The sequence below is a fragment of the Buceros rhinoceros genome, unplaced genomic scaffold, assembly GCF_000710305.1.
Source record: "Buceros rhinoceros silvestris isolate BGI_N320 unplaced genomic scaffold, ASM71030v1 scaffold16429, whole genome shotgun sequence".
NCBI classification, from domain to species: Eukaryota; Metazoa; Chordata; class Aves; order Bucerotiformes; family Bucerotidae; genus Buceros; species Buceros rhinoceros.
This window is the reverse complement of record NW_010431075.1, coordinates 444-12,953: the sequence shown is the minus strand read 5'-3', so window position 1 is coordinate 12,953 and position 12,510 is coordinate 444. Positions and strand designations below refer to the sequence as shown.

The 12,510-nt window shown below is 40.7% G+C and overlaps 1 protein-coding gene across 1 annotated transcript in view; it reads left to right on the top strand.

Annotated features, from left to right (window-relative positions):
* The window catches only part of LOC104499749, a gene marked incomplete at its 5' end in the record, with an annotated part of 39,006 nt that extends 35,777 nt beyond the window's left edge, over nucleotides 1-3,229 (top strand). Inside the window, one exon of the mRNA XM_010143297.1 lies at nucleotides 2,919-3,229. Coding sequence (XP_010141599.1) covers nucleotides 2,919-3,034 — 116 coding nt within the window. The remainder of the gene's footprint in view (nucleotides 1-2,918) is intronic.
* Between the last annotated feature and the right edge of the window lie 9,281 nt (nucleotides 3,230-12,510).

Below are 12,510 nucleotides of genomic sequence, written 5' to 3'. Positions count from 1 at the left end.
CCCCTCAAACGTCTTAAACCCTGCTGAAGCCAATGACAGAAGAGGTGTAAAAATCATCTTCCTTATCATTTGGAATGGCCCTTTAGGGGCTTCCAGGACATTGTTTTATACAAAGTCAGCGTGAGACGTGGTCAAACTCTTGATCTCAGTATGCCGTCCTTACAGAGGAATGGCAGAAATGGTTTGTAACGCCAGACATTTTGGTCAGAGAGGGAAAGACTTTGAATTATTCTTGTTCATTTTAAGTTTTGGTTATGTTCCCAGCTCTACCCAGATCCACAGAAAATGCGTAGCAGTGCAGAAAAACACTCTGGCTGGAACCAGTGCCCTGAAGTTCTGCTGATCAGCTGGGAGTGGCGGGGATCCACCAGGATGAAGCTCACCTGCTTTCAGCCAATTTCATGTAGTGACAATAATTAATGCAGACTGTAACAGGAAATGCAAACAGGCACCATACACACTACTTGTTTTCTGCTTGCTAATCAGCTGGGTTGGGTTGTACTTTAACATGTATCAGGGCAGATTAAATAAAGTTAGGACCAGTATCAATCATATATCCTGTTAAAGCTCCAGTAAACACATTCAGTGTAACCCTCCGTCCTTTACTTGTTTTCACTTTTAAGATCAATTCTTATAAGTATGGCATGCAACCGAGCAAGCATTTCCATAAGTGATATGAAGGAAAGAAATTTTTGAAATCTTTGTATTCAAACAGAGTTAGATGCTTCAGAAAATACTCACTGAGGCTCTTATTTATCTAAAAGCATAATTTACATGACAGAAAATGATACAGATTGTCTTTATTAGTGTCACATTATTACAAATGTACAGTTGGAGGATTTAGAGTAACATTGTAGGAGGTGAAATATACAGCTGTCGATGTTTGGATTGTGTCAGCTGTGATGGTGCCAGGCTGCCACAGATTTACTAATTGTGCATTGTCTTCTGTGGGACCTTCAGAGTACAGTTTCGGTGTTTTAGAAGAGCCAGTCTCCTCTTCTCAGGGGAAATTTGCATGAGCAGGCTTTTATTCACAGTTTTCAACTCTATGAAGATGCTCGTCTAGGGTAGAATGTTTTCATATCGAACTGTTTGATTTATAAGTATGCTAAAACATTTCCAGGCCTATGTCTCCGATTTTCATCCACTTTTCAATTCTATATGTAGGCTTTGCTGCAGCCAACAGAAGAGGGGGAGAGGTGGCTCTTCCCGGCTGTCAACCAAGTCCACTAGAGCATGTTCAAATGTAACTATTTATGCCTGGTTTGGCCACCTCAAAAAACCCACAAGAACAGCGTTCTATTTCCAGATAGCCTCACTTTCGAATTCTCCCTTCAAAAGCAATACCTGGTTTTGTTATGGGAGCTTTTGGCACTGTTTCACAGCCCGTGCAAAAAGTTAAAGACTAAAACCATATTTTCATCATTTTAATTGAGGAAAAAAAGGAAATGTAATTGTCATAGGGTGGGTTTTGAGGTGGCTTGCCTATAGCCACATCCACGTAATGCCTTCCGAGCCAGCAGAGCTGTAACGGTTTCTGAAGTCGGAGTTTGGAATGAAAATGTCATCTGGTGCTTAATGATCAGGTCACTGCTGACTATCTGCAGCGCACAGACGGAGTCCCCTTTAGACACAGCATGAAGAAGTCCTTTGACCTTTGAGGTGACTGTTGATCTTACCCTTGTCTGTTATCACCTCTGATGTCAGTGATGTTAATATGAGGGAAGTCAGCAGCGTTTCAGAAGACTGGTGCTGCCTTTGCAGTATTTCATAGGTAGCGTTGCCGTTATTACATTAATTTATGCTGCTGCTGCCAGGTAACAAAAGAGAAGAGTTTTGGCTTCAGTGAGTACAATTGCAAAATTCCTGTTTTATCCTGGTGAGGTAACGCTTTGACTGAACTGCATATTCACAGTTTCACAGGCAGTGATGCCAAAAAAAAAAAAAGCTCTGACAGTCTTCAAGTTCTGCCCTCTTTACACTCTCTCTAGCCAAGATTGTTACAAAGAATTGCCATAATCACAGAAGCTGCAGAAATAACTCATTGAAACCAAAACCCACGCAGGCCATACCTTACCATTAGGAAACTGGCTTCTGTAGGATCATTTGGAGGTTCTTACTGGTCTTCTTGAAAGGTTCTGTGAGGCTGGATTTCTAGCGTGTCCACTGAGGACATGGGAACACGACGGAAATGTCTCTATGCTGAGTTGAAATTTTCAATTCTTTAGTTTTCTTCCATGTTCTCCACTACTAATTCTGTTCCCATAATGGACTTTAAATTTACAAACTTTACAGACCAGTCCCGTTAGAACTCTTTATAGCCAGAATCGGTATTTCTAACTGATAGGCAGTCACATACGTTGCCATCCTCGCTCTTCCTCCACCATATCCTCAGCGTGGAATACTTCCATCGATTTCAAACGGAAATCGTGTGCAGCGTGGTTTGAAAAATGGCCCGCTTTAACTTCTAGTAGATTGATGCACCGCAGTGGGACTCGAGACCAGAATTTTGTTTACAGGCAACTACGTGCTGATCATCCAAATAGCAAAAATGACAAAGAACTGAATTTCAGCTGGCCTTTAGTTATTCTTACTACCTGCACCTTGTTTCATCTTGCTTTATTTGTAACAACAGACCGCTCACTCACTCAAGGTTGGGAAATGTGCTTTTAACTGTTCTGCTGAATTATGGCCTTAGGCAACGTGCAAAGTTGATCTCACATTAGTTCACGAGGAGGTGGGAGATGATGATTCTTCTTTTTCTATAAAGTGAAAACTTAGAATTGCATTTCACTTCCTTTTATTAACTGCTACTCCACAATAATTTCCAAAATGTGTTCAGAAATCATTTTTAAGAGATAGAACACAACAGAAAAGGAGTCAAAGGGGACTTATTAATTGTTTTGTTTCTATTTTAGGACTGCAAGAATACCTTGAAAAATATTTGGGCAAGAAGACCCCAGCTCTGATTTTAGTACCTGTGGTGGATTTACCTGGCAAGGAAGTTATTCATACAACATGCTGGCTAAGCTAGCAGTTTAAAAGAGATGAGTTGATCTCAAAACACACATTCCATCCAGGAGAGAACAAAGAAAAGAATTGATCATAACCTCTTTGGATACTTTCATGATGAAATATTGTTTGATTTAAGCAAAGTCATATTTAGCTTGTTAATGATGCCTCACGATATGTGACAGTCAGCTTTGTATGAACAATAAAAGTTTCTTTTCAAAATATTGTGGCTTTTTTCTCACTTATTTTTAGACACGTTCTGGTAGTAGCAGGTGGCTCTTGGGAGATGTCAGTTGCTCTGATCACATCAGTTCTTTTGTTTGACATATTTAGGCCTGGTTACAATAAACTGATGATAACTTCAGCTCTTTTGGATGGAGGTGAAACCAGAACATTAGCTCCAATACTCTTTTAAAGACTTGATTCCTTTCAATTCTGTGTTGAAGTTACTGACTTCAGGCCAACTCATGAAGACCTTATCTGTGGCCGGATTTTAACCCTTTTGTAGCATCAGGGAATCATTATTCAGCATGCATATTTTACCAAAGCAAACAATGGAGGTGATGGGCAGGCTGTAGGGTTTGCTGTCCTGTTTTCTGAGGCCATAGTGACTCTCCTCATGCTTTACATCTGGTAGCAGCTCTTACTAAAGAGTTACCAGTATTCCTCAGGGCTTCAGTCTTCTCCGGCAAATCAGCAGGAGTCTTTCCACGGCTTTCATTAAAACAGGCGCAGACACACAGGTGAAGCTCCTATCGATTTCATTGTAACTGGTATTTCACTCATAACATGAGGTAAGATCAGTATAGGAGAGAAAGCTTTCTGGACTTTGCTTGAGGCAGTGAGGCACTGTAGAAAAATCTAATTTTCAGACAAAGGCTATAAAATTAAACCTTCAAGAAAGGGTATCAAACCTTTGCCTTGCTTGTGTTCTACATCTGTATAGTCTCATTGCTTCTCTTCCAGTGTGTGAGTGCTGCAGCTACGTGACCAGCACTCCAGTTGTCCTTCTTTTACACAAGCATGTATCTGAGATAGATACATCCACGAAAGTCACCTGCATGGCAGTAAGTTTACATTGGGTTGACTAACAAGAGGACTTGACACTCCAGCTTTGCCGTCTCATCTGCTATCAGCTATGCACTTAGCAGCAGCTGATAATGAAAGCCAGTGGCTAAAGAAAAGAGGATCTTCCTCTGTTAGATCCTTTGCATGTCCAGTACCCCATGCTGATCATTACTTGAAAATAGTGACTGCTAAGTTTTACTGTTCCTTACTATCACATCAATATAGCAGAGCTACCATCTCTTTGGTAAGAATTACTTTTTTCACAGCTATTCAAATATTTTTGGAAGGGGAAGGCAAAGAGCTTTTTAAATACCAATGTATAAATACACGGATGTATTAAATTCAATTTCTTACCGTAAAAAGGAAGAACCTGTTAACAGTACATTAGTTCATTAGCATTCAGTGTCATTTTTAGGTTAGACTTAAACATGTTTGATCCTTGTTCTTACCCAAGATCAGAAAAGAACTTGTTAGTACCTGGGTGTGCCTGTTCCGTTTGAATTCTACTCTTTTAGAAGGTTAAATAATTTTCTTACTTCTCCAAGGAAATACCAGTATTTTACTTCTCTCAGCACAGAGTGTCCACAGACCCTGGACCCTGGACCCACAGAAGCTGGACTGAAACAGGAGAGAGGAGACAGCACTTTCAGAGAGCTGGGGACGAGGCTTGATTTTTCCTAGATGGAAGATGGAAGCCAAATAGATGGCCTAGGTTTGACTGTGCCTCCTGTAGCCATCATTCTTTTCACAGTGAGTTTAAAAAAGATACCAAAACATGTTGATCTTGGCTTTTGAACAGTACTGCAAGTTTTAAGGTGGCAGGATATTTCTTCTAAAGAAGCAGCTTTTCCTGCAAGTTTTCCTGCAAGATTCATGGCTCAAACTATCCTTCTTCTCCCCAGCAGAGGTGCACTGAAAAATGGTAACAGAATGCATTGGTCTGAAAAATATTGTGATTTTTTTTTTTCTCAACAGAAAGCAAACATTTTCCTTTTTTTGAGACGATTAGAACTTCAATGGATTTACATTATGAATAGCGAAAAAAGAACAGTTTGCTGACTTCCTCTCCTTGAGAGGCTTCACAGAGCTTCTAAGTGGTGTGAGTAACTAAAACTAAAAGCTCAATCTGCGGTGGTTTAAGTGTGAGCAAGGCAATTTGTTCAACCCCGATATGCAAGGTAGGTGAGGAACGTGCTGCTCCATAGAGACCTACAACTTCTCTAATAGAAAGAAAAACCTTAACACCATTTTATCTGCCCTATGCTGTCATACTTTCATCATAATTACTGGGTCCTTCTGTGAAGAAGTTTCATAGAGCTCTTTTTCACTTTCTTCATAACAAAAGTGCCAGCTGGAGACAGGAGGTAGGAGACGGGCACACACACACACATACACGTTTTAGTGAAGAGAAGGAAAGGTATCTAATATGCATTAAAATTTATAGGTGTGCAGGGTTTGTTGTTGCTGTCTTGTCTTTTTCTTTCACAACTAGCCTTGCTGAGTGTTTGCCCCAGCAGGTTTTAGTCTGGAGACTATAAATCCAAATACTGTGGTAAGACGCTGGTTTTGAGGACTACCCACATACACATAAATTCTTCTGTTTCTCTAATTTTTACTTTGATTTTCCTTCTGGAAAATGTTTCATGTGCATATTATGACACAAAAAGTTGGCTGATATAGGTTCTAGCGCTCAGAATACAGAAGGGCTATGTAACAGGTGGGAAAAGTGTCTTAAAAAATGTAACCTGAGTTTTTAATTTTTTCTTTCTCTGCTGTAACAAGTGTTAGAATATGGCTTATACGTCTTTTGTTCTTTTCTTTTTTCCCAAAAGAATCTGTCTTGTTATAGTTCTCTCTGTCAATGAAATTTTGTCTCCTGCCTCCTGTAAAAATCTCTGTATATATATTTCTTTAACTGATGAAAGCATGTTAAAGTGAACTGACCAAATGGGATTGCAAGACCGAAACTGATTTAATAACTTTTAGTCATTTCAAAAATGCAGCAATGGCTACAGTACCAGTGAGCCTTTACGGTGCACATGGCTAAGCTGCTATAAAGGCACCAGAGCTGATCTTCCTAAATAGATTTTAAAATGACTTTGAGATATTTTAAGCAGAAATTATTTAATTTTTTTTTTCCTTGTGAGTTTTATAGTTAGGTGATTCACGAGCCGATTTGTCGCACCAGATAGCATGGGTGCATCTGTCCTCTTGGCCCTCGGAAGTCTGACGGGCATTGGAAGCAGGATGTCTCCAGGGTACTAGAGAGGTGATCTGAAGCAGCTCTGCTCCTCCAAGGACATCCTGTCCAACCCATTATCTCCTGTCTATGTGCATAGTCTAGTCTATCAGAATACAGTGGTTGACTAAAACTTTTATTTCAAATAAATGAATGCATTGATTTAATAAAAGGTTTGTACTGCATGGTGTAATAGTTCTCTAAATGAACACTGGAATCCTAAAATAGAGAAACTTTTCACGTGTCCGGGTTAAATCTTTGTTACTTCTTTCGGGATGGGTTTGCTCAAGCAAGCCTAGTTTATTCTGTGCGTTAAAGTAAAACTGTCCTGAGCTCTCTGAGTACTAACTGGCACTTATTTAAGTAACCTCCTTGTACTATTATAAATGTCTGGCATTGGGAATACATATTAAGAATACTTGACAATTTACTAATTTATGATCTCTTTAGTTGTATTTTAATATTTTTGGCAAGCCAGCCTGTGTTGATGTATTAGCCAAACATTCAAAATACAGACTTGAGATCTTGAAAGCTTCTTTTTTTTTCAACTTTCATCTGAACACTGAATATTTTTGACATATTTTACATTTTCATTTTAAAAAACAGACTGGGTACCTGTGAACTGAACCCGTATGTTACATGCAAGTGCCCTTTTACCGATGACTCACTGCTCTCAATTTCTTGGCTTTGACTTCTCTTGGATTAATTCATGGCTAGGATTTGCCCATGGTTTCCTGCTTTTCTCATTTTCCTGAGCACTGTCTGCTTTTTACCTCTATTCCCAAAGAGTCAGGTTGTTCCGAGGGTCTTCTCACAGGGTATGTCGCTGGCAGCAGTCTCCTTGTCATTGCTTTGACTCTCCATTTCGTTTGAAATGTTTTGAAACCATTTCTTGGGTAAGTCTGCTCATCCTCCATGTTCTATTATATTGTGATTTTGTGATTGTATCAGTTAATTCTAAATAATTTTGAAATACTGTTTGCATAATTTAACCCAGTTGACAAGATTCAGTGTCCACAGTAAAAATAGGGTGTGCTCAAAATAGGTCAGATTTCACTTTTGCTTTTCCCAGTTTCCAGGCATTCCAACTCTTCTCTACATTATGCAGATCTCCAGTTCAGAAAAGAATGATGTTTCAGAACAAAAAGTTAAGCTGAACTAAACACCCTGAACAAATTGATAGGGGCCCTGATCTGGTGACTTGTGAGCGGCCACCAGAGTCAGGAGGCAGAGGTTAGGATCACGCCACATCTCTCCTGGGTAAGTTTAAGCATAACCATTAGGGGGTTTGTGCCTCTATTTCCATATTTGTATGTTTTCTCACCCTTATAAAGCTGTTGGCAAAGAGGTGCAATGTTGTAGTCATACAACCTGCAATAACAAAAAGTTTAGACTGCGTGAGCAGCACACGGGAGTGTGAAAGTAATGTTGTAGTGGGAACCAGAATGAATGTGATCACAGATAGCGATTTGCATGAGCACAATCTGGAGAGCTTTTCTCCCAGCACACTGCCTGCAGCAGTCTCAGATCACAGGAGAAGTCTATAATACATCTAGTAACGTTAATGATACATTTTACAGCATGATTCATCCCTGACCATCCCAAAGAGCTTTACGAGTCCATTACATATAATCTGCTTGGGCCATCGCTGCGATGCTGTGCTTTCTGCAGCCCCCTGAGTAGGGGTATTTGCTTGGCAGAAGCACAGTTAACACAGACAAACTTCAACCTCAGAGCCACTTCACCAGGCAGCTAGAGGCAGCCCACGTTACTACTTTCTGTTACTCAGACTTGTTCCGCTTTAGATTTTGCCGTGGTAGAGGGGGAAATCCTCTTCTGGGCTCCGTCGGACAGCAGTCTGTATTCTCCTGCTGCAACTCCAGCTACTGGCAGCTGTTGGCAGTACCCTGTAACTGTAATATCCTTGGTATGTCATCTTAATGCCATACCCCCACCTTACGAGAAAGACATCGTGTGTCTGAGATAGAAGTTGTGATGTTTCGTTAAGGGTGCAAGCTTGTACAAGCATCACTTCACCTTCTCTTGATTGCCATGATCCCATAGCTGCCTTGACAGTCATTTATTTTATTGCTTGTAGAAGAACAGGGGTCCAGAAGGAAGAAATAAATTTCTCAGATGTAAGAGTTACCTTGTTGTCACAAAGTTCAGTCCTACTCCCACACAGACCCAACCGTTCTGCAGCAAGACCCAGATACATGCAAATGTAGAGCCTTTTGTAACTGAACCAAATTTCCACGGCTCCAGAGCTGGGTCTGTTAAGGTTCAAAGCAGGAGGTGTTAAATGATATGAAATAATAGAAAGAAAACGCAGACGAAAGGTCAGTGCCAAAGGAACAAACAGTACTATTAGGAACTGGTGGGGAAGCCAAGCTGAAAAGACAAACAACAGGTCTGGGGACCTGAGGGGTTTATTCTTTATTTATAGGATGTGTTTGAAGGAACAGACCCTGGACTGTCTTCCCGTTATTGCTAGTTGTAACTATAAAAGATTAACGTATGAAGAACAAAGAGGGATAAATAGACTCTTCAGGAAAGAGATCCAGAAGTGCACTTTAAAAGGCACCTCTCATCCTTTCAACGAGGTATAAACTGGTAAACGCTTTGACTGCTCCGGCAGTCTGCTTTGGTGTCGGAAGGTGAGGATGCCTGAAATGAGGGTAATGTGCAGGAGGAGCCACCAGCTGTGTGCCATCCTGCTGTTAGGGGACATTTCTCCTGGGCACTGCCACAAGGAACGCGGCTAATAGGCCTTGACTGGAGAGCTATAGCCCATGTACCTGCTTCCCATTTGTACTCCACCTCCATCAAGGCACCACGGTGCACCAAGACGTTGATTCAGGACTTGCCTTTCATTGTTATGGATCTGGCTTAAAACTAACTATTTGAATACTAAAAGGCACAATATTTCATACTGCTGCTCAGATTAGGCAAGCCAAATGTAATTCCCTTTATGCTACGGTCCCCAGTGCAGACAAAAAGCTTTCTCAGGTTGAAATCCTGCCACTCACGTAATTATTTAGAGAAAACAGCTCCATACTCCAGCTCCGGTACTTCACAAGAGGAATAGAAACATTAGGAAAGTTTTTTTCTTTGATGTAGAATATGCTGCCACTTTTTTGTTATTAAAATAGGAGCTAACTTTAAATAAATAAAATTTTGCCTGGAGGCTTCTGAAAACTAATGTTGTGTTTTGACAGTGTCATTTTTCTGATTCCTGAAAGCGTTATGTGAGTTAGCTGAGGACTTCATTCTTCTCTGCTACATACAGTGAATTATTTTTTCAGTTCTGGATTTTATTTGATCTCTCTCTCACGCACACACACACACAGAGTCACATCACTGTGCAACTTTCTTATTTGACAGGTGCTCCCCAAACCTGTTTTTTTTTTAAGGGACAAGTGGATCAACCCCCTGTAGAGGAAGTGAACGGGAGGGTGTAGTAAAGCGGAGGCAGCTACTACTATTTTTTATTGGGAAAAATGGATAAAAAACAGTCAACTTTTAAAGTCACTGAAAACAAACTAAGGAAATTAAGAAAGGTCACACCAAAACCCTGCAAGAGGACAGAATTTTGTTTCCAAAACCCATGCTACCTTCATTATGCAATTTGTATGTAATGCCTTTTTAATTGCACTTGCAGGTTTTATTTCCTCTGAATTCATGCCTTTATTTTGCCGTAAAGGATATTGATATAAGGATGATACGGGGCTTGGAGAAGCAGCTGATAGTCTTCAAATAACAGCTGGTTTGAGACCCTCGTCTTTGATGACAATTTATGGCCAGCTTTAAAAAAAAGGAAAAATCCGTTTAGGTGTATGCTCAACTAGAAAACTCAATGTGTGCTTGGTGAGAGAGAAAAGATTGCCAACAGCACAACGCGTCTTACAGCATGAAGTGCGACCCTCAAATTGCGCATTGCTGAGCATTCCTACTGTGCTGCGAGCAATCTCCTACACTGGATTTCAGACACCGAGGGCACACTCTGATGTGTACATACATCAGGGGGGGCAAACTTTTAGATACGTGTCACAAAGTGATTTCAAGAGAAAAAAAGAGCTGGCCAGAGGTCTTCAATTCCACTTTACAACAGCTATCAAGGTTTCAAATTTATATTTATTTCCCATTTGAATGAAAATAAAAGGCTTCAAATGGAGGGGCTTTTTGGTCATGGTTGTATTTTTTTTTTCCCTAAAATGGAATTGGGACAAATTGTTTATTTTCTTATTGAAAAGGTCAGATTTTCTATTCAGATTCTTTTTCTTTTCTTTTCTTAAATCACCAGAAAACATTGGACCATGGAAACCTTTCTGTTGAAGAACTTGTTGCAGTTTACATCTCTTAAAACATTTGGCTCGAATGCCAAATTCTACTTAAAAGATTTCTGTTTTCCCTGTGATACTTTGAGACACCTTACTTCTAAGAAAAAAAGAAGTTTCTCTCTCGGGAGTAGAGTTCAGAGATGTGAGCACAGTCCTCAGAGACAACAACTCTTAAATTCTGACACTGACATTGAACTTCGCAATGGTTGTAAGTTACTGTATTTATGACCTCTTCCCTCCTGTACAGTGGGGACAACAGTCACGGGTTAGATGAGATTGTTGTGAAGATCCTCTTGCGGGCAGTGATAGGTCTACAGTGAGGTGTCCTGCTAGTGTTGCATGTCATCGGAAAAGAGAACGCGCCCAATGCTCTTTCTGCCCTTAGTTGAGGAGGAGGTAGGTAATTTTGAGTCCCGAACAGCTGTGAATTAGAGACTTTTTAAAATACCACACTGTGGGAGTTTTTCACTTGCCTGCTGGTCTACCTCGCAGACTTCAGGGTGGTACAGGGACACTACTGCAGGTACAGATTGGCCCTGGAGCATAGCCCAGGCTCGTGTCTCCTGCACGGCTCCAGGGTGACTGTCCAGACTGTGTCTGCATTTGTCTCTCTGCACTGCTCAGCAGAGCACAGATGGGCATGCTTGGACTTTCGGGCAACTCATATTCTCATGGTTTTCTCTGTATCCTCAAAACTAGAAAACAGCATGTGTAATCTTACTGAAATTTTTTTTTAAAAATACTCTACAGGAGCTGGGGGGTTAAGAACTGCAAATAGGGCAGGAGGATTGAGAAAACTGCTTCTTCTCTTCTGTCATCAAACTTCGTATGCCTTTGGTCTTTGCCTGACTCTTCCTTTGTTACCACCATGTTTCTGTTTTCTCCCCTTTCTTACCCCCTCTTTGTGTTCCTATTCATCATTTTTGATTTTGTTTTCTTCCTTCTCTCCCTGATGCTGGCTTAAAATGTCCAGTGTATGTTCAACAAAAGAAAAGCCCCAGGTGAACTCTTTCTTTTGCAGTCACGACTAAGGACCTTAAAAATGGAATTGAGGACCGTAAGCATAAGTGAGATGGCACATCTTAAAAAAAAAGCTGAGCATCACTGCTAGCCCCTTGGCATCACGTGTATCTAGAAACGGTAGAGTCTCATAGATCCAAGGTAAGGTGAGCAGTTCTTCCATTCTTTCTCTTGGGTGTTAACTTGCATCTCAACAATGCAACTCAGTAGTGAAATACCATCTGTTGCCTTTACCAAGTCCAAGCACTCCATGTACATTTTTCAAAAGCACTGAAGTGATGGGGAACATAATTTACATTTTGACTGAGTAAAATTTATGCTCCCAAGTCACATGAGCACCTTTGACAAAATGTTTCTTGGAAAGGTAACGTTTTATGATCTGGTAGCTTGAACCAAGATTTCCAAAGTTTATCAAATCAGACCTTATAAATACAACTGTGAAGTGGCAAAAGGTGTTAGAAAAATCCTCATTATTCCTTGTCCCTCATGAAACCATGGCTTTAAAGCAGCTGCACCCCACTTAGGCTGAATGTTGAAGAGCACAATCTGTCAAAAAAATCTGAGCCGTTGCATAGTTGCTCAAAGAGGAACAGATTTCTTCAGGGGTCAAATGCTGGAACGGGCTTCCTAGAGAGGTGGTCAATGCCCCAACCCCGTCTGTGTTTAAGGTGCATTTGGACAATGCCCCTAATAACTTAATGCTTTAACTTGGTCAGCCCTGAAGTGGTCAGACAGTGGGACTAGATGATCATTGCAGGTCCCTTCCAACTGTAAGAGTATTTTATTCTCCTCTCCTCTCCTCTCCTCTCCTCTCCTCTCCTCTCCTCTCCT